Raw genomic sequence first — 25,926 nt, forward strand, 5'->3', positions numbered from 1 at the left:
ATGGAGATTTTGGAAATTCTCACAAAGATATTTGTACATGCAGAAAATGTGTTTACATGCTGTGTACTAACTCAAGCTATGCAATGTGGACACCTTTGCAAAGCAGCGTTGCTCATGCACACAGAAATTAAATGTTAGTGTCTGACACTTTTTATCTGCATCGTGATTTCTTGGCAGCTACTTTGGAAATTTGTAAGAAGTCTGTAGATGGAACAAAGTTTAGGTACAGCCCTGAATTTAGTATGAATAACACAATGTCCTTCAAATGTTATAAATTGACATACAATCGTTCAGAGCCTTTCTAACATGGCTAATCTCATCTTTCTGTTTCAAAGGCTCTCAGGATGATTGTGTGTACGCTGCAACAGGCTCAAACTTCACTGTGTCACTTAAATATAAGTTAAAGGCATCAGAGAGCCTGAGATGGTTCAAGGACACAAGGATAATCTTTCATCGCAGACAGAAACAGGTGACCACAGGGGAAAATGATGATGCTGATTCAACTGGATGAAGACGAGTCAGGACGATACAGACCAGAGATTCACAGCACAGAGGGAATAAATGTGGGGGGAAATTTACCGAGTGTGCATTTGTGTGTATCAGGTAAGTAACAACACATTATACATACATTTATTCTGGTAATACAAATGTACTTTATAGCAAATGTTCTGCCTGTTTCTATGTTAGTCACACATTTAACCCACAGAAAACTGCTGGTTTATTAATGTACTAAAGTTACTGTCTAGCTTTCCCATACAGCATTATTATTATTTTTAATGTATTATCAAGATTATTTCTTGACGGGCGACCGTGGATCAGGGAGGTTGGGAAGCTCATCTGTAACCGGAAGGTCGCCGGTTCGATTCCCGGGCTCTCTGTCCTGGCCGTTGTGTCCTTGGGCAAGACACTTTACCCTACCGCCTACTGGTGGTGGCCAGAGGGGCCGATGGTGCGATATGGCAGCCTGGCTTCTGTCAGTCAATAAGACAAATGTCAGTTTTACTTGCAGTGTAAAAAGTTAGCATAACTCACACTCCTAGTTGTTTAATGTTTGTGGGACCATGAGTTGACTTGTTTTGTTTGATTTCTTGACAGTATATCATTATTATTAATAACGATGCAGGTTGGACATCTGGTGTTGGATTATGCTAAAAATTATATCTGGGCTTCGCAATATTTTATGCTGCTTGTTTAAATTGTGTCACTTACGGTGTGTCGATATAAGCAAATTGGTTAAACGTTTTGAATAATTCAGAAGAACTATATTTTAAATAAAAGCACCACCAACAACCAATTTAAACAACATGAATTAAATGAAAGGTTTTAAAATGAGCAGGGTAGGGATTCTACAAAGCTCAAAGGTCCCATGTACTGAATCTCATCTGCCTCCACTATCTCTGCTCCTTGTAGGTTCACACCTGCCTCCCACACATTCATTTCTGATGTAGATAGACTCCACAAAGTAGTTCAGACAGATTTAAACCTGCTCTGCTGATGTAATGACTGTCTTAAGACAAGATTAAAAATAAAATACCATTATTAGTTACACAAATAGCAGTGGCATTAGCATAGATTAGCTGACATCAAATACACTTGGAGCTTTGAGATCAGTTGCTCCCGATGCATTCACCTCAGTGTGAATGTTAGATAGAAAGCACTTAGAAATAGAAAAAAGTGCTTTTTCTGTGCTGTTTAAAGCACTATATAAGAATGTGTCAGTTTACCATTGAGCTGTCTACAGTATATTGACTACAAAGGAGATCTAATTCTTTCTATTTATCCTTGTGTAGCTGACACAATCCTGTCTGAAAACATTAGGAGATGACCGGTGATTCTCCAGGTCTGATCTTTCATCTGTCCTTATTTTAACAGATTTGAGGGAGCTTTATTTGCAGTGGACTGATGAAGAACAGGAAAAGCCTCGTTGTTATGAGCATCGCTACCAGCAGCAGCCAGCTGTCAACACCAACAAAGAGGCTGAAAACAGCAGCGTCCCACAACCTGGCACCTGGGCACACTGTGATCTGAAGAGACATAACAGAAAATAACATTATCATCACCGTCTGGCCTTAGTGATGAAGTCATGTGATCTGTGCAGGATGCCTATAATATGTTATAATTAAAAAAAATTTAAACAGAGAGCCGTTTCTGCCGCATATATTAAAATAAACTGATATTTCATTCATTATTACCGTAATATTACCGTAAGGACCAGAATTTGTACCATGTACATGTGTATGGAATGGTGCCACCTTGTGGACATCTGCAAATACTGACAGAGTCACTGTTCATGTTTCTGAATATCAGCGATAACCAACTAATTAGGCCTACCATAAATAAAAACAGGGAAGAGGATGAAAAAAAAAACAATTTACAATTTAAACAAAATTGAAGGAATGAATCAGAATTTGCCCACGGCTGAGACAGTTGGTCAGACCTAGAATCTTTGTGTGGTGTGTCACAAGTGGCAGAAAAAAAGAGGAACGATGCTGATGAGAACTTGTACTTTAAAAAACAAACAAACAAACAAACAAACAAACACAGAAGAGAGCTTGGACAAAAAGCAACTAAAAAACTTTTTTATTTTTTTAATTAATGAATTAAAACCTTCACATTTAGACAGAGACATTGTTACTCTGCTTCCTCTTATTTTATAAGCAGAATTGGCTTCATTCATTCACTCATTCAATCATATGACTTTTATTCACTTACTTCCACTTTTGTTCATTTTAACCAGCATGTTTTGTGTTTTTGTCTGAAGGCGGCATGTATGACATGACCTGCTGCCAGGTTAATAAACTGCTATCAGTGGAAAACGAGGACTCCGCAGTGGAATATGTAATCAATAGTTGCCAGAGTGACACTGCTTCTTTCATAAGAAATATCCAAACTTTTATACAGCTGTCTGAATGGCCAGATGTTTTTTTTTAAATTTATACTTCAGTATGTTTATGAAGGCATTTTGAAAACATGCCACCACGATGATCCCAAACAGATCCTGGAAATGACAGTTCAGGAGGCGGATCGGGTCCGCAGTCGCTTCCGCTTTGATAATCACAGTTCCCAGGATCACACCGCCTCCACCCTGAGTCAGAAGAAATCTTTTTAATTCATGATTTTTTTCTTTTTTTTTAATGGATCACATGGACTTTATTAATCATCATCTGCTGTCTGATAGCCTCACTGCAACTTAGGCTTCGTCCACATCCACACTGCTTTGGGTGGGTCTAAACTTTGTGATCACAGAATCATTGTTTTCTAATACGCGCGTGTAAGAAATCGATGCAAATCTATCAACGTTATGTGTGCTGTGAACCCCGAAGACGAACGCGGTCAGTATCCATGATTGCTTTGATAAAGAGGAGCTAAAGAGAGAGTGGGTGAGCTGGGCTGACTTATAACTGCGGAAAGGGAGAGAGAGCGAGAGAGCTGCGCAGTAAATTCCTTCCTTTAAATAAAAGACATTTCAGCTCTAACCACAGTCTGGTCTATTGTTCAATTAGTTCAATTGTTTTTTTGTTTTTTTTTTACTTTCACTTTCTATTTACTGTGTTCGGTGACGTCATCCTCACTCTCTATAGCCAGAAATTGAGGCAATATTCCTGTTTGAATATAATATGTTGGTAACCAAAAGGGAAACTTAAGAACATGCTAGACAGTCTGGATTGCATCAGTTGGCTCAACAATTTCCCGAAAACACATCTGCTTTGTTTGCAGCTGTTTTTGTTTGTTTGATACATTTTGTTCATTTTTGCTCACTTTTGTATTTTTTCACGTCGTTAGAAGGCCTTTGGATATTCATCTACCCCTGATTTGGACTGAGTAACTGTTTGGACCTGAATGTGATGAGAAGAGTGAAGAAGATGTCTTCTTCTTCCATTATCACCGCTGTGTTTCTGCTCTGCTGCTTAGCCAACGGCTCCACAGGTACAAATACAATTTAATGAATCTCATTATTAATTCCTCAGGCTTTATTAAAGGAAAAGTTCATTTTAACTTTTTAAATCGTTCTTTAAGATGCCACTTGTGATTGGCCAGATGTTCTATGTGATTTAGTGATCGTGCAGTTTTATTTCTTTTTCAATTTCTTTTTTTTCTTTATGAGGCTGTCAGTGGAAATGTGCTTTACCATCAAAAAACCTAGAATTTAGCAATAATTACTGAACTAAAGTATCTCTGCTGTCACTGAAGCTTTGCAAAATCCTCTTGGAGGATTGCCTTTTCACATCTCTGATGCAGCGTGATGGCTTTGCCCTTGCTGTTCTTAGGCTCACCACATCCAGCCATGGTTTCTGATTGGCCCGGACAGTGACAGTCCTGGTCTCTGTGACATCACTGATGCACTTTGAAATGTAGGCAATGACAGTTTGTCTGTGAAGGTTCTCAGTCATCTGGGTAATTGCAGTCTAAGGAGCTGGGAAAGAAAAATTTCTTCAAGTTTCTTGAAGACGTTTCACCTCATATGAGAAGCTTCTTCAGTTCTAAGACCAATTGGTGGAGAGTCCCAGATTTAAGCCCTTTGGGGGAGACCCTCAAGAGGGTCATGGACCCCCTATTGATCCCCTACCTAATCACATGATCCAAGGTGTGAAAACAGGTGTAGGTGACGGCCAAGGTTTTGGGTGAGCTCATTGTGAAACCTGGCCCCACCCTATCATGTGATTTCCTGAGGTTAGATGGCCCAGGATGTGAGTGGGCGTTAAGGTGCCTGGGAAGGGATCTCAAAACTGGATCATAGATGGCAGACAGTTGGTGTCGTAAACCCCCGCCTCTGTTCAAAGATGGTCGCTCACAGTGGACATAAATGGCTTCTTTCACTCCTTTCAAACCATCTGTCTTCTCTGTCCAAAATGTGAACATTGGCATGCTCAAAAGAGTGACCTTTGACCTTTAGATGCAGATGGACAGCAGAGTCTTGTCCCGTGGAGGTGGCTCTTCTATGTTGATCCAGCTTGTTGTCCAGGGAGAGCACGTTGGACAGTACGATGGGGGAAATAGCAGGTTTGTGTGAATTAGCTGCTAGCCTACTCCGGATGCCTCCACACTTACCCGTCTTCTTCCTCTTGCACTGCCTGACACGTTCCATCTGTGTGCGAGATCTAGTAGCAGGGCTCGCTGAATGTAGGTGCCTCCGAAGCAGTCCGCAGTCCCTCAGTGTAATTCATAGCTCTTCCGTGATTAATAAAGTCAGTTTGCTTTTCTTGATTTTGAGAAGGAGCTCATGACAGTGTGGGCCTTGTTTCACAAGAAAAAGAGCAAAACAAAGACACTGTTTTGTCGGGACAGAGAGCAGCCGCCCTGTGTGTCCATGTCGGGATAAGATGGTGAAAGATGAACCTTTAGGCCCTCCCTCGATTCAGAGATGGTCTTTCCCTTTTCACGTAAATGGCCTCCTTGACGCCGTGCTCAAACCAGCGTTCCTCCCTGTCCAGGATGTGAACATCCTCATGCTTGAAAGAGTGTCCACTGGCCTGTAGCTGTAAATAGACTGCAGAGTCCGGCCTAACGAGGTAGTTCTTCTGTGTTGTGCCATCCTCTTTGCCAGAGGTTGTTTGGTTTCTCCGATGTATAAATCCTGGCAATCCTCCTGGCACTCAACAGCGTACACTATGTTACTCTGTTTGTGTCGGGGGACCTGATCCTTGGGTGGACCAATTTTTGGTGCAGCGTGTTTTGGGATTTGAAACCCACAAAGATTCAGTGTTTAGAAAAAATGCGTCTCAACTGCTCCGACACTCCTGACACATACAGGATCACTACGAGTCTTCGCTTAGGCAGCGTTCGTCCTTCTCTCCTGGATTGCCTGGAGCTTTCTGGTTGGGGAAACCTACAGTCAGCTGAGACCAGTGTTGGGCAAGTTACTTTGAAAAAGTAATTATAGTTACTAGTTACTACTTCAAAAAAGTAACTGAGTTAGTAACTGAGTTACATGATTCTAAAAGTAATTAATTACTTGAAAAGTAACGATTGCGTTACTTTAAAAAAATGTTTAACCCTCTGGGGTCCAGCTTATAATTGTCCATTTTTAGCTACTTTTCATTTTTGATCAAAAACCAGACAAAAAACATAAAATCAGAGTAGAAAAAGTTATATTTTTTACTGTAACAACCACAAACATGTTTATTGAATCATATTTCATAACTTTAAATGCAAATAAAAATTGTCAATTTTAAAATCATATGCACAAGTTTTGCAAACAACAAAGTTATTTGCATCCATTTAACTTTTACCCTTTTTAAAATAACCATTTCAAATTATTTACATAACCATCAGCTGTTCTGCATTCAATAAGTGTTCCCACACCATATAGAAGAACTCCAAAAAAAAGCCTGATACCTGCAGGTCTGACAGCAGCAGGTGTATCACTCCTGATAGCAGTCGCCTCATTGTTCTGACACACAACACAAAACTCTCTCTCGCTCACTCTCTCACTCACTCGATTGTTTTATAGCTGTTTGTGGTTGTGTAGTTTGTAATGCTGTTAGTCCCATCACTGGGACTGAAGAAGTCACTTGGATGAGTGACGAAACATTTCTCCCAAACAAAACGTTACGTCCAGTTGAACAGAATTAACTTTTTGGGATTACCTGGATGCACTTTTGTTTCTTCTTGACACCAGGTTTTCATTCACCTTTTAAACATTAAAAAAAAAACACCAAGAAGTAATAAAAATAATAATTTCCTTCAAATTTGATGAATTGACATGTAGTTGTTGAGAGCTTTTCTAGCATGACTATTCTTCATTTCTTTATCTTTCAGGCTCTCAGGATGATTGTGTTTATGCTGCAACAGGATCAAACTTCACTGTGCCACTTAGATATGAGCTGAAGGAATCAGATAGCCTGAAATGGATCAAGGAGGCAAGTCTAATCTTTTATCGCAGACAGAAACAGGTGATCATGGGGAAAAATGATGATGTTGATTCAACTGGATCACTAAAGCTGACACAACTCACCAAAGACAAGTCAGGACGATACAGACCAGAGGTTCACAACACAGAGGGAATAAATGTGGGGGGAGATTTACAGAGTGTGCATTTGTGTGTATTAGGTAAGTAAAACACATTATATGTGTATTTATTGTGTTTGTACTACTTCTATCACAACAAGCAAGTGTGCTAAGCTGTCTTAGTCATACTTTGTCATTAAGAGTATTTGGTTTTATTATGACGCCACTTTTCAGTCTTATTAATCAACAGTGTTGGTTATTGTAGAAAAGCATTATCAGCAGTAGTTTATATAATGTTGATATAAAGAAATTTTCTGTACTCAGACCGTGTGCAGAAGCCCAAAGTAACAGTGATGTGTACAGGCGACAAGACAAAAGTCTCTTTTACTTGCAATGTTATTAAGGTGAGTACAATATTTATTGTTTCAGGTGCAATTAAGTTAGAGTACTCTACCAATAACTGACTCATAATTAAGCTGTTGAAGAATCTGTAGTTTGCAGTGTGCATTTCCTCAGATGTTGTTTCAGTGAGGCTTGGGTCTCTATGTATGTATTATTTAATTATATAGGCTGGAAAATTACCCAAAATGTATGAAAAGATTATTATATTTCTAATTTTGGCGAAGTTTAACTTTTTATGTTAGACTTAAAATCGGAACCTTCCAATAAATCCACTAATTGTCTGTTTGTCTACAGAGTGAAAATAATTTTCAGATCAAATGGTTTATGGGTGATAAACCTGTGGCAGAAAAAGAGACTGGCAAGGAGCTGACAAGGCCAGTCAAAGACGTGCTAAATGATGGTTTCTCTTGCAATGTTTCTAACCCCGTCAGCTCTGAGATCAGTCAGCCTGTTCAACAAGACTGCATTAAGCCCTGTAAGTAGTCAAGTCAGTGACACTGGGTTGTGCAAGTATGATGTGCTATCACGTGTCACCTGTCAGTCATCTCCAAATAAATACATTTCTGCTCCTGTTGTTTTAAGCTGATCACAGTGGCATCTGGATCGCTGTGGGTATGTTTCACATCTTATATGAAATGTGGAGGAATTAAACTTCACACAATCATTTGTCTATTTCTAGTCCCACTTTAACATGTCAAACACAATTTGCTGTTATTCTTCACCATCAGGCATTTGTATTTGTTTGGTGGTAATCCTTGTTGTCGTCATTTGCTGTGTCCAGTCCAGACGGAAAAAGCGGATTAAAAAAATCCGTAAGATTTCTTTTCAAAAATGTCGTCTCCTTTTTATTTTGTTGCTGGGTTGTTTTGGCTGGTGTTTGGTGGCAGGGCGTATACTTCACTGAAAGCTCAATAACGTTTCTTCCTTGAGTATTGAGACAATAAGTTCATTTTTCTTTAGGTTTAGCCATTGTAATGAATTTCACAGTGCAGTATTGACATTAGGATTAAACAAACCAGGCTGAGCATGTGATGCTGGATTAGGCTACAGATGACACAAATTATTGTGTCAAAGAAGGAAATTAAGTTTTTAATGTTTTGAGCAGTTTCTTATCTTTTACTACATGGTCAGAAATCATCACGTGTTGCTGAAATGACCTTTTTTGTGACTGGGTGGTCTGTGGTCTGGATTTGATTTCCTTTTTATTTTTTATTTATTTTTTTAAATCTGAGTGACACCTCCAACATGTGTTGAGCTTTTACATTTTGTTGATTGCAAAGCAGATGAAGTTTGATTCTAGCTCATCTTTGTTTAGCTGGCAACACCACATCAAAGCCAGGGTCTTAGTATGAGCAGGTTTTGCGAGAAATGATGAGAGATGATTGTGATGTGAAGACACAGGATGTCTTTTGTCCTGTTTCCCTCCTCTCACCCTAACCGGTGGCGGCTGATGGCTCCTCCTCCCTGAGCTGGTGGTTTCTTCCTTAAAGGGAGTTTTTCCTTCTCACTGTCACTAAAGCTCTTACTCATAGGGGGTCATATGATTGTTGGGGTTTTCTGTTTCTTTGGATTACTGTAAGGTCTTGACAATATAAAGTGTCTCGCATCAACTATTGTTGTGATTTGGCGCAGTATTGACACAACTGAACTGAGCTGATTCTCCCTCTGACCTGTCGTCTATGCTTATTTTAACAGAGGAGGAGGAGCTTCGTTTGCAGATCACTCAGGAACAGCAGCAACATCAGCAGCAGCTGTAGTGAGCTGGCCTGCAACACTCAAATAACTGATCACCACCATCACGACCAGCAGCATCCCAGAACCTCTGAGTGAGACAACAGAAAAAATACAATCATTATCCAGCCTCAGTGCTGAGATGAAACGGTGTGTTTAGGACCCCTCGTTTGTTTACACTGACTGTATAAACTGGGTTAAATGTGCACACAATAATGGAGCAGGTTAATAAACCCATATAGACGATCAGTCTAAACAAGTGCTAATCAGTATTTGATCAACATTGATGGACTCATTTTTATTAAAGACTCATGTGTTACAGTGTTTTTAAAAGATGTGGAAAAACTAGATTATTCTTGGAATACTGTCGTCTACTTGTCTGTGTGGAAAAGCTTGTTCTTGTAAAAATGTGATGACACTTATATTTTGACTTTTTTAACATTTTTTCTACTTTTGTTTTTCCTGTAGGTTTTTTAAAATGTTACCTTTAAACAGTTGTAATTTAGCATAGCATAGCATGGCCATCTCTGTAGTCCTCTTGCTTGTGAACTCTGGGATTTGTATTACAACCAAAGTATCTCAAAGCCATGGCAGTCCTTTACTGTTTCTGTTTTAAACTGCTTGAAAGGGACTGACTTGTATTTTCAGACCTATGAATTCTGCCATAAACATCTGTTTGAAATGTTTTGTGTTCCTCTTCTGTTTGACAAAAAGTTCTGCTTCTATTTTTTTAATCAGTAATACTCTAATGTGAATAATAAGCATGGCCTTCCTTATGAACGCATCAACAGTTCATGTCCTCGGATAGTTTTGCCACGTGTGGAAAAAGTGTATAATTATATTTGGATATATTTTTGCAAAAGGCTGTGATTTTTCCTGCTGAAGTATTTCTTCAGCTTTCCAAGGATTTACCCATGAACTCCTGCAGCTAGATGGTACCAGAAGGTATATTTTGCTATCTGATCACATGGTTGTATAACATATTGACACTGGTCTCACTTCTGCCCTTGGATTCTGTTATTCGTGTTTTTTGTTTATCATTACTGATAAAATAAAGTATTTTACTCTTTTCTCTCGCCTCACAGTTCATTATTTCAAAACCACTACCAGGTGAAGAAAAGTGAAACAGTATTCTCTCCCGAGAAAGCAGCAGCGCCCTCTGCAGTTTGTGTGTTGAAGTGAAAAAGCTTACAGGACTGCAAGTACTGACGAGGACCAACCCTGCTCAGCTTCCAGGATCAGGCGTGTTCAGGGTGGTATGGCCATAAACGAGAGGACAGTGCAGAAACTGCCTTTTTATATGTGCTGTGATGACACACACATGCTTATATTCTTATGTTCTATATATAAGTGAAAGTCTCCAAAAGACAAAAATGTTTGACCTACAAATCGTCCTAACACACTGTGTGCTCTCTGTCAATTTAACACTGCTGAAATAAACGAACGTGTTCTTAAGGTGATGTTACTGCGGGAAAAGCAATTTTGCAGCTCAAATTTGAAGCTGCAGCTAATAAAGAAGGTTTGCATGTTTTTGTTGTAACATATGCAGTTTAGCACAATAATATATATATAGGCTTTTTATGTAGTGGCTCTCTCGCTTAGGGCCATACCACCCTGAACACACCCGACCTTCAGGAGCAGGACTACACCTTGACACCTCCCCTTCCTGTTCTGTATATATATTAACCCCCTCCTTTAAGTAACCTTTCAAATTCAACCAGTACCTCCAAAACTGATACATCACCTTTATTTGTTATGGAATCAATCAGTAGTCCCTGTACCTTACTCAAATGAAGCAAACTAGCCAGCCTGGTAACCCGTCTGCATCATCCAGCTTAAGTGAAACTCACCCTTAAGCCTTTAGCTGTCAGCAATTATCTCCTGCCTAAAAATTCCCAGCATGCTTCACCGCCAGAGCCTCTGTTCAGACCCCGACCAAGTCACTACCTGATTCAGGTTCCCTCACTCTTTCATCAAGTTTTCTCATCATCTGCACTTTCTTCTGATCTCTTTTCCTGGCGTTCCTTTTTCATGTTTGTTGGCACATTCAATAATGCTGGCACTTCATTCAGTGCAATCCCTGACAACCTGATTGAGGTCACGAGCCGCTCGTCATCTTAAGCCTGCCTACCAGTTAGAGTCTTCGACCTTTGTAGCAGACAGTCATCAGTGCTTCTTGGGGATGGGCCATCAGTCTCCTCTGAGGGCTTCTCCATACTGCAGCCTCAGTTCCTGCTCAGGCATCTGCCATTACCAACTAGAAACGCTGTCAAACCTGAATGAGGATGAGGTGTCAGCTGGTGAATTCTAGTGTTAGCCACATTGAGCTGCTGTGGGCAACAAGTTTCTTTTTCTCATATATATATATATTTAAAAGGTTCAAATCATGCATTTTAACATGTCTATACAAACAGGATTTTTGATGTTTGTGTTCCCACACCACCATGCAAACAGGTATAGAAGAAACCAGTTTAATGCAACAAAAACAGGAATACTGCTGTAAAACCATACAGAGGAGTTTTCTCTAGCACAAACAACTTCTGTGTATTTCCCCCTTCTTATCAGGCGTTCAGTTTCTGCAGTAAGTGTTAAACCACACATGAGAAGTGGCATGTTATTGACGACAAACTTGTTTTTTTCTTTTTAAAAACAAACAGCTGCAGGGTACAGTACACACACAGTCCCAGAGAGCCGTTTTTGTCTTAAATGCACATAAAACATTTGGTTGCACTCACACACATCTATATTTCACTCCAGTTAAATTCATTTACCAGTCTTATCATGTTTAACATCAATCTTTCATCTGGGTCCTCTTCCATCACTGCTGACAGCAGGACAAAAACAGTTCTTCGTGCTTGTGTTTTCATTTTGTTCGTTTGTTTCGTTTTTATGTTTTTAGCAGTTTTGAACTTCAACATCAGAGTGAAACCAAGATGCCGCCTTATTAGGCAGAGAGGGTCTAACAAAACAGACTGTTGTGTTCCATTAATGTTAGAGTCTGAGGTAAAATGTATGAACCAAAAGTGTTTTTTCTTACCTTTCATCCTGCCAAACCTTCAGAGGTAAGATATATTTTAATCTTCTCATCATTATAGTTTTGGCCTTTTTAACTGCAGGTGTTCTATTGTACAGAAATGCTGATGTAATAAAGATTACATAACTTTTTCATGTAATACTCATGGAAGTTTTCATTCTCGCTCATTTTTTATATGTAAAGCATCTAAATTACTAAATCCATTTTTACTGGTCTATGGAGGAACAGCATGAGCAGTGGCAGAACTACAGAATGACCTCCAGCAGGACGCTGGTGTGAATGTCTCTGATCAAACAATCAGAAACAGACTTTATGAGGGTGGTCTGAGGGCCCAGTGTCCTCTAGTGGGTCCTGTGCTCAGTGCTCAGCCATAAAGAACATTATGCTGCCTGTTACATTGTTCAGTATGACCAAGTTTGGAGGTGGGTCAAAGATGGTCTGTGGAGCCATATTCATTGAGGGACTGACCTCTACAGCCTAGGCAATGGTACCCTTACTGCCATTAGATATCAGGATGAAATCCTTGGATCCACAGACTGTAGTTGGTCCCGAGTTCCTCCTGGTGCACAACAGTGCACATCCTCATCCTGCAAGCTGTATGCAGACAGTTGATCTGCATACAGTGGGTAAAATGAGTCTTGAACAAGTCACAAATTTTCTAAGTAAATATTATATTTCTATATTTCTAATGGTGCTATTGACATGAAATTAATTCAATTATTAGTCAATCAATTATTAATAAAAAAATAAATTTAAATAAAAGCATCTTAAATTGTTATTTTATCAGATACATTGTCCTCACAGGTGTCAGCATTAGTATCCACAGGCCCTAAAATCTTTGATTGATTGATCCAGTCTTATGACATTTGAGCACATTCCAGTAATCTTCCACGAAGTGAGCAGCTGTTGCTGTCCCTCTTTTCATGCTTTGCTTTTGCTCTTAGAGCTTTCTGGCACTGACACAGTATTCATCTCACAGGCAACGATAATTTGCATCTTGATTAAGTTGGACTGATAAGCTACACTAATATCTTTCTTCAGGGTTAAGTTCAACTCCAGCTGCAGCCTCTGGGCCACTTTACTGTCGGCTATATTGCAATTAGATATTTGTTTTCTTTATTGTAACCAAAGTCATAATGCTCTGCTAGCTGATAGAGATTTCTGACAAAGGCTTTTACACTCTCACCATGTCGTTGGGAACTTTGATGGAAATTCACACGTTCATGAATCGTGTTGTTCTTCTTTAACATTTTGTAGGAATTATCGTTTGCATATCGCCGTCCTCTTGGTTGAGTTTAGCAGCAACTCAGAAGTGGGATAAACGTTGCCTCCAGACCAGCCATTGCGCTGGTTTAGTGAAGTCAAACAAATCAGGTGCATTAACCTTTGCCATTATCACTGCTTGCATCTTCTCCCTTCTGCTTCTACACCTTTGGTGGGCAACTTCTTCTGACACCGTGCCATGAAAAGTCACGGGAACTGCACAAAAACTGCACTAAAACTTTATTACTCTCAGAATCCATAGCCATTCATTCTCACTACAGATGTAATACCTTGTGTAAACTAGGGACAGCTACACTTACAGACCAGATTGTAAACAACACATCACAGCAGTGTCCTGTTTCAACTGAAAACAATGAGGAAACAACAAATAATATTCAACAAATAAAATCAGTTTGTACATTCAGGTTTATGAAAACAATTTAATTCAAAACAACAGTCATTTGTATTTTATAGCAATTTAGCATTTGATTTCAAGGTTCAAGGTTCTTTATTTGTCATATGCATAGTTATACAAGTATAAAACACAGTGAAATGTAGCCTGACACGCTCCTCGACATGTGCAAAAATTGGGGGGGGGGGGGGTGTAGAGGAAGAACATATATATATATATATATATATATATATATATATATATATATATATATATATATATATATATATATATATATATATATATATATATATATATATATATATATATATATATATATATATATACACATACAGTATATACACTGGGTGAATGTGCAGTAGTAGCAGCAAGCAGGTGAATTCTGTACATTAATATGAATAGACATCTGACTATTTTACAGGATAGACAATATGAACATATTTAAAATTAAAGGAATTGAAATGTACATTGTGCCTTGGTTTAGAGTGTCTGGAAGAGAGTCCTGTCTCAGTCAATTATAGATGATGTGAGCGGGCGGGTGTGTGTGTTTAGGGCACGGATGGCTTGGGGATAGAAGCTCCTCTTGAGTCTCTCTGTCCTTGCCCGGAAGATGCGGAACCTTCTACCAGATTGCAGAAGTTGGAACAGTTTGTTGCCAGGATGGGACGGGTCCTTCAGTATCTGCGCTGCTCTAGTCCGGCATCTCCTGGTGTAGGTGTCCTGAAGCGGGGGGAGAGCAATCCTGCAGCAGCATTCTGCTGTACGGATCACTCTCTGGAGAGCTTTTTGGTCCTTCACACAGCTGTTCCCAAACCACGATGTCATGTTCTGTGTGAGGATGCTCTCCACAGCGCCTGTATAGAAAATCCTGAGGATCTTTGGAGAGACCCTGAACTTCCTCAGTTGTCGTAGGTGATACAGGCGCTGCCTAGCCTTTTTGGTCTGGACCTGAATGTGGGCAGCCCATGTCAGGTCTGAGGAGATGTGGACACCAAGATACTTGAAGGACTGCACCCTCTCCACTGGAGCTCCATTGATGATAATGGGCTTGTAGTCTCTGTGCTGACCCCTTCTGAAGTCCACCACCAGCTCCTTGGTCTTGCTGACGTTCAGCTGGAGGTGGTTGTCCTGGCACCACGATGCCAGATTCTTCACTTCATCCATGTAGGCCACCTCATCGTTGTTGGAGATGGCACCCAACACCACTGTGTCGTCAGCAAACTTCACAATGGTGTTGGAGCCATGGGTGGCCACACAATCTGAAGTGTAGAGGGAGTAGAGCAGTGGCGAGAGGACACATCCCTGAGGTGCTCCTGTGTTGATGGTGATGCTGTTGGAGAAGCACCTGCCCACCCTCACCACCTGAGTTCTGCCAGTGAGGAAGTCCAACACCCATGCACACAGACGGCTGTTAAGTCCCAGATCCCTCAGCTTTGTGAACAGTCTGCAGGGCACTATTGTGTTAAACGCTGAACTGTAATCAACAAACAGCATTCGCACATAGTTACCCGTTTCTTGTCCACGTGGCTGAGAGTGGTGTGTAGGACGTGGGCGATGGCATCCTCTGTGGATCTGTTGGATCTGTAGGCGAACTGCAGCGGATCTGTGGTGTCTGGGATGGAGGAGGAGATGATGTTCTTCAGCAGCCTCTCAAACACCTTCATTACTACCGAGGTCAGTGCAACTGGCCGGTAATCGTTCAGGGATGAGGGTTTGCTGTTCTTGGGCACAGGGATGATGGTGGATCTTTTGAAGCATGTGGGGACCACAGACTTCGCCAGGGACTCGTTGAAGATGGAAGTGAACACACCTGCTAGCTGGTCAGCACAGCAGCGCAGCAGACGGCCGGTGATGCCGTCTGGCCCCGCCGCTTTCCTTGTGTTCACTCTGGTTACTATTGAAAATATTTTGGTTATATTTATGTATGTTCTCTGAAGCAAAAAGCCAAAACAAGATGCACAGTCTGTGTTCTGGGTGTGAGATCTGCTTGCTTGGTTTATGAAAGTAGATGAGGCCTCTTGGGTCACTTCCTTTTAAAACCATACATGCACATGCCTACACTTGAACACACACACACACACACACACACACACACACACACACACACACACACACACACACACACGACACTGTTGTGCTTTTACAGGAAATAACACCGACACTGGAAAGTGCTCTTTTGAGCTAAGAGTGATGGAAATAGTGAAGAACATGGTTTCTGCTGCCACCTTCGCTGTGTTTTTGCTCTGCTGCTGCTTCATTGCTTCCTCAGGTATAGTACAATTTACGGTACAATTTTGTTGTTCTTTTTGGTTTATGTTTTAGCTTTAAATTCCAAACTTGCTGGTTATGATATTTTTAAGGCAAAATTAATTAACATGTCATCTTCCAACTTTATAATTCTTCAAGACTTAACAGAGGCGAGATCTGACTCCATATTTATATTTATATTTACATGTTTCAGTACTATGTCATATACAGTATTGGGCAAGTCACTTTGAAAAAGTAATTAATTATAGTTATTAGTTACTTCTTTTAAAAAAAAAGTAACGGAGTTAGTAACTGAGCTACATGATTCTAAAAGTAATTAATTACTTGAAAAGTAACTATTGCATTACTTTTTTTTAAAGTTTAACCCTCTGGGGTCCAGGGTATAATTGGTCATTTTTAGCTTCTTTTGATGTTTCCTCTACATTTCACCTTTAAAAAACTGTTTATTTGCCTTGTTTGGTATCATTCTTTTCAGCACAGCCTCACATGTCTGAATCTACAGTTATGTTTTCATTTTGAAATATTGTATTAACACAGTTGATCTAAAATCAGACAAAAAGCAAACATGTTTATTGAATCATATTTCATAACTTTAAATGCTAATATAAATTGCCAATTTTAAAATCATGTGCACAAGTTTTGCAAACATTAAAGTTATTTACATCCATTTACCTTTTACCCTTTTTAAAATAACCATTTCAAATTATTTACATAACAATCAGGTGTTCTCCATTCAGTAAGATGCCACGGCGTTGTAACGATAGAAATAGTAATTAGTTTCATACCCTGGAGGACGGGGCTGTGGCTCCCCACACTCCCTAGCAGATCGTTACAGGGAGAAACCTTTGGAATGCAAGCATGCTGATCCACACAGGTATGCACACAGGTGTACACACGGGTATTCACAGACGCGGGCTACAGCTTTCTTGGCTGCTGCCTCAAAGCACATTGTGCGCTGTCTATCTTGCGTGCTGCACAATATCGTTTATTATTTAGTATCTACTGATATCTACTGCTAGCTAGTTTATTGTGATGGTGCTGTTTTTTTTATTATGTTGCTCTTTGTTGTTTGCTTTCTCTTCTGTTTTTTTTCTCCATACAGGTGACCCAGGTGTTTTTTTTTTTGTTTGTTTGTTTTTTTTTTCTTTCTTCCCCCCTTCTCACCGTCTCTTCTCCCCTTTGGTTTTCTTTCTCTCCCTCTCTTTCTTTCATTCTTTCTCCCTGTCCTATCCCCCAGTCATGTCTGTCCCGTTTGTAGCAACTGAAAATAAAATAAATTCACAATTATAATAAAGGTCAATCAAATGGACCAATATGGCAAGGCCATGATGATCCACTTGGTAAAATAAATCCGCTTGGCATCTTTCTTGGCCATAAGACAACAATTCTGATGGCTAAAGATCCAAACGGGACACACACACAAAAGAAAAAAAAAAAAAAAAAAGTAATTAGTTAGATTACTCGTTACTGAAAAAAGTAACGCCAATACTTGAACGCCGTTATTCCCATCGCTGGACATATATACATATTTATATATGTACATATATATACTGTATGCTCTTCATTCTTGTTACAGTTGACCACAACATATTACTCAAACGACTGGAGAACTGGGCAGGTCTTTCAGGAACTGTACTAAACTGGTTCAAAACATACTTAGAAAACAGGAAATACTTTGTATCAATAGGTAACTTCACATCTGAGCAGACAAGTATCACATGTGGAGTTCCCCAAGGTTCCATCTTGGGACCCCTTCTGTTTAACATTTACATGCTCCCACTGGCACAGATTATAAAGAACAACAAAATAAACTATCACAGCTATGCAGATGACACACAAATATATATCACAATGTCACCAGGAGACCAAGGCCCTGTACAGGCTCTTGGTAAATGCATTGAGGAAATTAATGACTGGTTGTGCCACAATTTTCTCGAGCTAAACAAAAACAAAACTGAGGTAATAGTCTTTGGCGCCAAAGAAAAACGATTACAGGTCACCAGAGAACTTCAATCTATACACCTAAAAACCACAAACCAGGCGAGAAATTTGGGTGTAGTGATGGATGCAGACCTAAACTTAGAAAAACACATTAAGACAATAACAAAATCAGCTTACTATCACCTCAAGAATATTTCAAGGATAAAAGATCTGATGTCTCAACAGGACCTGGAAAAACTAGTCCATGCATTCATCTTTAGTAGGCTTGATTACTGTAACAGCATCTTTACAGGTCTACCTAAAAAAATCAGTCAGACAACTACAGCTCATTCAGAACTCTGCTGCTCGAGTCCTCACTAAGACCAAAAAAGTGGACCACATCAGTCCAGCTCTGAGGTCTTTACACTGGCTGCCTGTCCGTCAGAGGATAGACTTTAAAGTTCTGATGCTGGTCTATAAAGCTCTGAATGGTTTAGGACCAAAATACATCAGTGACCTCCTAACCCAGTATGAACCTTCCAGATCCCTCAGGTCATCTGGATCCGGTCTTTTATCAGTTCCCAGAGTCAGAACCAGACACGGAGAAGCTGCATTCAGCTTTTATGCTCCTTATATCTGGAACAAACTCCCAGAAAGCCTCAGATCAGCTGAAACACTCAGTTTATTTAAATCCAGGTTGAAGACTCACCTATTCTCAGCTGCATTTGAATAAAGAACCAAATCCACACTTTTAAGCTTAAATTTCAAAACTTACATTTAACTACTGATTTTATCTACTGTTCTGATTTTATCTGTTCTGATTTTATATACTGTTTTGTTTGTTTTTTAATTAGTTTGTTTGTTTGCTTAAATCATGCTTTTTATTTGTTTTTGTTTCTAATGTCTCTGTAAAGCACTTTGAATCACCTTGTTGTTGAATTGTGCTATACAAATAAACTTGCCTTGTTCTAATTTTTTCATCTGATTTTTTTTTACCTTCTTTTCTGTTTCAAAGGCTCTCAGGATGATTGTGTTTATGCTGCAACAGGATCAAGCTTTACTGTGCCACTTAGATATGAGTTGAAGGAATCAGGTACACTGAAATGGTTCAAGGACACAAGTCTAATCTTTTATCGCAGACAGAAACAGGTGATCATAGGGAAAAATTATGATGTTGATTCAACTGGATCACTAAAGCTGACACAACTCACCAAAGACAAGTCAGGACGATACATCCCAGAGGTTACCAATGAAGATGGACTAAATGTGGGGGGAAACTTACAGAGTGTGCGTTTGTGTGTATTAGGTAAGGAAAATAACATCATATGTGTATTTATTGTGTTTGTACTACTTCTATCACAACAAGCAAGTGTGCTAAGCTGTCTTAGTCATACTTTGTCATTAAGAGTGTTTGGTTTTATTATGACGTCACTTTTCAGTCTTATTAATCAACAGTGTTGGTTATTGTAGAAAAGCATTATCAGCAGTAGTTTATATAATGTTGATATAAAGAAATTTTCTGTACTCAGACCGTGTGCAGAAGCCCAAAGTAACAGTGATGTGTGCAGGTGACAAGACAAAAGTCTCTTTTACTTGCAATGTTATTAAGGTGAGTACAATATTTATTGTTTCAGGTACAATTAAGTTAGAGTACTCTACCAATAACTGACTCATAACTAAGCTGTTGAAGAATCTGTAGACAAAGGCCTCATTTTTCCTCCACTGAAACCAAGCATGATTTGAAGCGTGCTGTCTACAAGCATTTACTCAGAGATGTTGTTTCAGTGAGGCTTGGGTCTCTCTTTATCTATTATTTAATTATATAGGCTGGGAAATTACCAAAAATGTATGAAAAGATTATTATATTTCTAATTTTAGCCAGGTTGAGTTTTTTATGTTAGACTTCAATTCTAAACCTTCATCTAATCAACAAATTGTGTTTTCTCCTACAGGATGAGAAGGTCGAATGGTTTATGGATGGTAAACAGTTGGCAGAAAAAGGGAAGATGGTGTCGAGAGTAGCCAAAGACGTGCTAAATGCCAATTTTTATTGTAGTGCTTCTAACCGTGTCAGCTCACAGATCAGTCAGCCTGTTCAACAAGAATGCTATAAGCTTGGTAAGTATTATTTACCATCAGCTGTACAAATGTTCAAATGTGCCTTTTCCAAATATTCATGAACTGAAGTAGTCATTGTATTGAGCTCACATGCTAACATGATACTTTTCTTTTCCTTTTATTTTAAAGCTTTTCCTGAAACACTCTTTGGAATTATAAAAAATATCTGCTGATTGTCAATGATTTTTTCAGTTTAGAAGTTGTATCATATTGTACATTATATTTTTTTGGATAGAGAGATTCAAGTAAATTTTGTGTCCCAGTTTTTTCCTGTTTCTGTTATATCGTTTTAACTCTTTTTTAAGTTTTTGCAGCATTTTCTATTTAATCAGAATCAGAATACTTTTTGGTTACAGTTGCTGCAAAACAATGAGAACACTAACAGACTAAACTAAATTAAATAATACAGTGTATTACAGAGTTTTAAAAAAATATAAGAAATAGCTCTAATATATACAAATAGCTCATTTATAAATATCCAGAATATTGCAGAGCTTAAATATATATGACTGACATTTTACTCTAAACTGTAAAACTTGTTTTTTTGTGCTATGTGCCAATGGGTAGAGCTATTGCACTGTGACTGTTATTAGATGGAGGAGATGTACAGGGCGATATCCACAGGCAGGAGTGATTTCCTGAGTTGTGAAGTGGTGCATTTGGGTAATCTAAGTCTGTTTTTGAATGTGCTCCTGTGACTGGCCAGTAAGTCAAGGAGTGCATCCAGCATTGTCCTTATCTTGCCGACACCACCTGGGAGTCCAGCTCAATACCCACAGCATTACTGAGCTTATGGATCAGATTAGTTTTTTTTAACATGGTTTTAACACAATCACCAAAAACAAAACAAAAACCCCACAAAGATTTTGTCTTATCAAAATCAAAACTTTGAGAAATTGTTTGTATTGTACATATATTATTTTTGCACTTATATTCAAATGTTTAATTTAATTTAATTTAATTATAATAATTTATTAATGATTTATTAATAATTTATTAATTATTATTCTGTCAACTATAATTTATTCTAAAGAAAGACAAACAACATAAATTGCTTAACAAAGATGAGTTGAAAGAAAATCTGAAGGACAAGCTAACAAAAAGCTGAAGTTGTGGTAAACACGCCCATTGCTTGCAGTGTTTCTGCAATCAGCCAGTTTATCACAAATGCTTAAAGCCCTGTGAATATTATGTGGTGTCAACTGTCTGTTGATGGCTAAAATGGCCATTTTATTATACATATCTAATAAATACATTTTTCTACTTGTATTGTTTTGAAGCTTTCCCTGAGGTATGTGACATTTATGTCTGTATTCCAGTGCGCGCTGGAGCAGGTATGTTATGTTACAGTCTTGTTGAACTAAAACACATTTACTATTTTTCACATGCGTACAATTACAAATAAAGTACAATTTTATTCCTCTCTTTCACTGTCAGGTATTCTTCTGTTGGTGATCTTCATTTTCATTGTTTGCTGTATCCAGAAAAAAGCAAACATAATAAAGGGTAAGATTATTATTATTATCATGCTTAATTTTAGTATTATTATTATTACGAGCAAACTCCGGCCTGTGGCACTTTGCATGAAAACACAGACATGTGAAAATATTGTGTTATTGTAATCTCCATTATTACACTGCACATAGTGAGATGTTAAAAAAAAGGCTGTTTATAAAAAAACAAACAAATCACTAATAAAAACAGATGTATTGTTCATGCCACTGCACTACAAATTGTTTGTTAAAATTTATTTACAAACACAACACAATGCAGACTAAGATCAAACTCATAATCACAAAGCAGGTTGAACATGTGGTGTTAGATTTTACTAGACAAATTACTGTGTCAAAGAAAAGAAATAGTTTGGCCTTTGCAATATTTTATGCTGGTTGTTTACACCATCCCCTGCTGAATCACTACATTATCTCAGTGGAGGGGTTTGGGTTTCTCAGGGATCCCAGGGGCTACGTTGTCTTTTGCTTTTACCCCCATGGCAAAGTGGTCCTGGGTGAGGGACAGACAAAGAGTGGTTCAAAAGCCCCTATCAGCAGAAGATCCAGTTCACCTTGGCTGGGATAGGGTTACTGTGATGGCCAAACCCATGGCCACACTCTAAAGTCAGTAACTCTTGTGCATTTTCATTTCTTCCTTTGAACACAGTAACACACGTTTGTGTTGATTGGTTTGGATACATTTGTTCTGTTTGTAAGCGTACACATTTAGTTTACTTATGTATTCATACCAGTTCATTACTTAGTTTTATTTTTGACAAACCTTTGTTTCTTCTTACCTGCCATGATCCCGGGGAGTTGCCAGACAAAAAGTGGTGGGCAGGGTTTGAAACTATTAAATGCAAAGAGGGATAATTGGACCGCACCACCACTTCCTGCTGAAGGGGAGAATCTGTGTTTTCTTTCAATAAAAACAAAGTAGTTGTACTTAATTAAATATTTGAGTTTAGGGTTCAGTAGTTTTGATTTTCTTCTTTGGTGTTTAGTTTATTATGATTGTGTTTTGTTTAGTTACCTCTCATGTCTCATAGTGGTCTGATCAGCCATTATATATAACCTTGTGTGACATTTCATGTTTAGGTCAGTTATATTTGTTTGGGCAGTCAGTTGGTTTGTTAAGTTTGCAGGTCTTTGCCTGAGTTCAGTTTTGTTTCTTTGACCTTTTTCTATGAGATCAACATTTATGACTTTTGTAAATATAATTTTGGGAGGTTAAATAAATGAAAACCCTATTTTTCTAATAATTCCTGTCACTCCTGCTTTCTTCAACTCGGTACATGTGGACCCTCCTGTAGGCCCACCACCTGCAGGAGGTGTCATAGGGGAGTGTGTGCTGGGTGGCGGTGTGTGCAAACCACAGTTTGTCCATAACAAACACCATTTTTGAACATAAGGGTGTCCATAAGTGCACGTGGCACCAGGACACCTAGGCCCCAGGTCGGTGATCTATAAATCCATGAGTTATTTTATAATTGCATCATCAGCTCTGCTGCCGCATGTTCTGGACACTCAGGTGAAGAGAGGTGCTGAGCTTTCAACTGATCACCACCTGGTGATGAGTTGGATCAGGTGGTGGGGGAGGTTGCTGGACAGACCTGGGATGCCAAAACACATAGTGAGGGTGCACTGGGTGATGGCCTCTAGCTTGGGGCAGTTTGCAGTTCAGTGTGAAGCGACAGGAATAAGAATCAGCACCTCCAAATCTGAGGCCATGGTCCTCAGCCGGAAAAGGGTGGAGTGCCAACTCCGGGACAGGGACAACTTACTGCCCCAACTGGAGGACTTTAAGTATCTCAGGGTCTTGTTCACAAATGAGGAGAGAAGGGAGCAGAAGAGCAACAGATGGATTGGTGCTGCAGTGATGCAGACGCTGTACCGATCCATTGTGGTGAAGAGAGAGCTGAGCTCTCAACTTACCGGTTGATGTCCCTTTGTCCCTACTCTCACCTATGGTCACAAGCTTTGGTGAGGAGTTTAGCCATCCAGGAGGGGCTCACAGTAGAGTTGCTTCTTCTCCACATCAAAAGGAGCCAACAGAGTTGGTTTGGGAATCTGTCCCAATATGTCCCAATACTATCAAACTGGGACGAGGCCTTGGGGTAGACCCAGAACACGCTGGAGAGATCATATCTTTCCCCTGACCTGGGAATGCCTTGTTATTCCCTCGGATAAGCAGGAGGAGGTGGCCGTGGAGAGGGAGGTCTGGGCTGCTTTGCTTAGGCTGCTGCCCCCACGACCCGGCCCTGGATAAGCTGAAGAAGACAGATGAATGAATGGATAGTTTACACTATATTTTTTACTATGTAGAAATATATAAACACAACGACGGAAAAAAAAACTATCAATGACCATTTAATTTAACATCTATTAAACAAACGTTTAGTGTAAATCCTCAGTTCTCTCTATCTTTGTTCTTGGGGGGTTAAACAGTGACACTTATGTGAACTATTGAATGAATAAGTGTCTTTCTGGAGAGTTTTCATTGCTCCATTTAAACGGCACCCCCTCGCCCCAACCTTCAGAGGCTATAACCAGCTCTTCACAGTTGATGAGCCTTTTGTGTCTCGTATTTAACATTAGTGACACAAAGCAATCCAAACTCACAAAGCCTGCAAACAGCACCACAGTGTCCATTCTCTGCACTGTTTCTCTAATTCAGATTCCATGTTTTTGCATGTGTCCTTGTTTAGCTGACCCAATATTATCAAATCTATGATGCTATTCATAGCAGGCTTTGCTTTTTACCTAAAGTAGTGAGAGATGGTTGTAATTCTGCAAGTCTGACATGTAATCTTGTGTTAACAGACAAAGTTGAGCTTCCATTGAAGAAGCATCATCATCATAAGCAGCTGGTTGGTAGCGTCCCGGAGCCTGACTTCTGTGCAGACTGTGGTCTGGAGGGAGACAACAGGATATAATGTAATCATTATTCAACATTCAGACTGTTTTGTTTTTCCGTCTTTCATTTTTTTTTCTTCCCGCCAAGTTCATCTTGGCTGTTAGAGCAACCGTTCAAGACTCATGCAGCATGGCTGATGTAATCTTTTTATGATTTTTTTTTCTTTCTGTCTGATTCAAAGATTCCCAGGATGTTTTTGACCTGTATGGTGCAACAGGCAGTATCTTTATTGTTTCTCTGAAACCAAGCTGGGCAAAAAATTGACCTTAAAATGGAAACACAATGATGAGAAAGTCTTTTCACAAAGAAAAGTGAAGGACATGGCATATCCAAACCAACAAGCCTGAAGACAAACAACTTGGGAAACTTTGTTTCAATGAATATGGAAAATTAGAAAAAGAAAATATGACCATATGTTTATTTGTTGTGGGTAGCTAACAACAGAGTAGATTTATTGTGGTTATACAATAAACATCACATTTCTCTTTGAATTTCTCTTTGTGTCAGTCTCAACCATAGATTACAGTGTGCAGTCACCTAAACACTTTTCAGCCTTATCAGATTAGTGTTTTCATATATATGGCATCAATGTGAACATGAATGTATTTTATGTTTTTATGTTTTTGATTTTTAATCTACTCATTAAAAAAAGTGTTACACCTTTGTCATCAGTCTTTATTTAATGCATCATCAGCATTTCTTCATATAATATAATATTAATGTATAAACATTATATAGAGATAATACGATCTCAGATTATGTGCAGAACTCTGTAGTGATGAAGAATTGCACAATAAACGTGATGTGTCTATACCCTGCCACCCACTGGTCGTTTAATGTTACTGTAGATGTATGACGTGTGTCATTGTAATTATTGTTATTTAACCCTGTCATGCATGAATTATGATAACCTCAGTTAGGATATTTTTTCTTAAATCCCTGTAGAACTGCAATCACATAAGTTAGCGCAATATTTTTTTTTGCATATCAAACCGGAGGACTTGTACTTACATCTTATGCCATCAGTTTGTCCTAGGTCACGGTTTCCTTCCACACATATCTTTGCAAAAATTGCATAAAAAGCACTTACATCTTTTTATAGTTGCAGTTCAAGCAATATTTAAAAAAAGACCTGTCAGCAGATTTGGGCTGTAATTAAAAAACAACAACAGAGAACATTTTCTGCATAGATGTCCAAACAGGAGTACTTACACATTTCAGTGACAACATGATGCAGAGTTTGAGCTCTGACTCAGGTTCAGCTTATCTCAATAACCCATTAATCTTGCTTCATGGGACACCCCGAATCTCCGGATATTAACAATGCATACCTTATTTGCCACACGACACTCACAGAAGTGTTTCTCACTTATTTGAAATAAAATACACGTTTAATTTTACAAAATAATGACGGGATATT

At 39.0% G+C, this 25,926-nt stretch overlaps 2 protein-coding genes across 4 annotated transcripts in view; both read left to right on the top strand.

The window, feature by feature from the left end:
• The window catches only part of LOC146681826 (uncharacterized), a 113,487-nt gene that overhangs the window by 8,858 nt on the left and 78,703 nt on the right, over positions 1-25,926 (top strand). The window contains exons 8-16 of the mRNA XM_085448797.1: positions 2,762-2,838; positions 2,945-3,089; positions 15,937-16,059; positions 18,994-19,284; positions 19,508-19,587; positions 19,931-20,096; positions 21,377-21,430; positions 21,534-21,602; positions 24,413-24,520. Of these exons, the coding sequence (XP_085304923.1) occupies positions 2,762-2,838; positions 2,945-3,089; positions 15,937-16,059; positions 18,994-19,284; positions 19,508-19,587; positions 19,931-20,096; positions 21,377-21,430; positions 21,534-21,602; positions 24,413-24,520 (1,113 nt within the window). The remainder of the gene's footprint in view (positions 1-2,761; positions 2,839-2,944; positions 3,090-15,936; positions 16,060-18,993; positions 19,285-19,507; positions 19,588-19,930; positions 20,097-21,376; positions 21,431-21,533; positions 21,603-24,412; positions 24,521-25,926) is intronic.
• LOC146681829 (T-cell surface antigen CD2-like) lies at positions 3,017-10,152 on the top strand. Of its 3 annotated transcripts, XM_085448241.1 has the most exons (8): positions 3,017-3,221; positions 3,784-3,927; positions 6,760-7,050; positions 7,273-7,352; positions 7,645-7,825; positions 7,933-7,962; positions 8,079-8,162; positions 9,046-10,152. In XM_085448241.1, exons 2-8 carry the CDS (start codon positions 3,846-3,848, stop codon positions 9,105-9,107), a joined length of 810 nt encoding a protein of 269 aa, XP_085304367.1. In that variant the 5' UTR covers positions 3,017-3,221; positions 3,784-3,845; the 3' UTR covers positions 9,108-10,152. The 3 variants fall into 3 exon arrangements, with proteins under 3 accessions (XP_085304367.1, XP_085304368.1, XP_085304366.1); XM_085448242.1 differs by lacking the exon at positions 8,079-8,162; XM_085448240.1 differs by having other exon boundaries at positions 8,079-9,105.

The sequence above is a fragment of the Copadichromis virginalis genome, linkage group LG23 (genome assembly GCF_057382275.1).
Source record: "Copadichromis virginalis isolate Kocher_CV1m ecotype Utaka linkage group LG23, C_Virginalis_male_GT1.1, whole genome shotgun sequence".
Lineage (NCBI taxonomy): Eukaryota > Metazoa > Chordata > Actinopteri > Cichliformes > Cichlidae > Copadichromis > Copadichromis virginalis.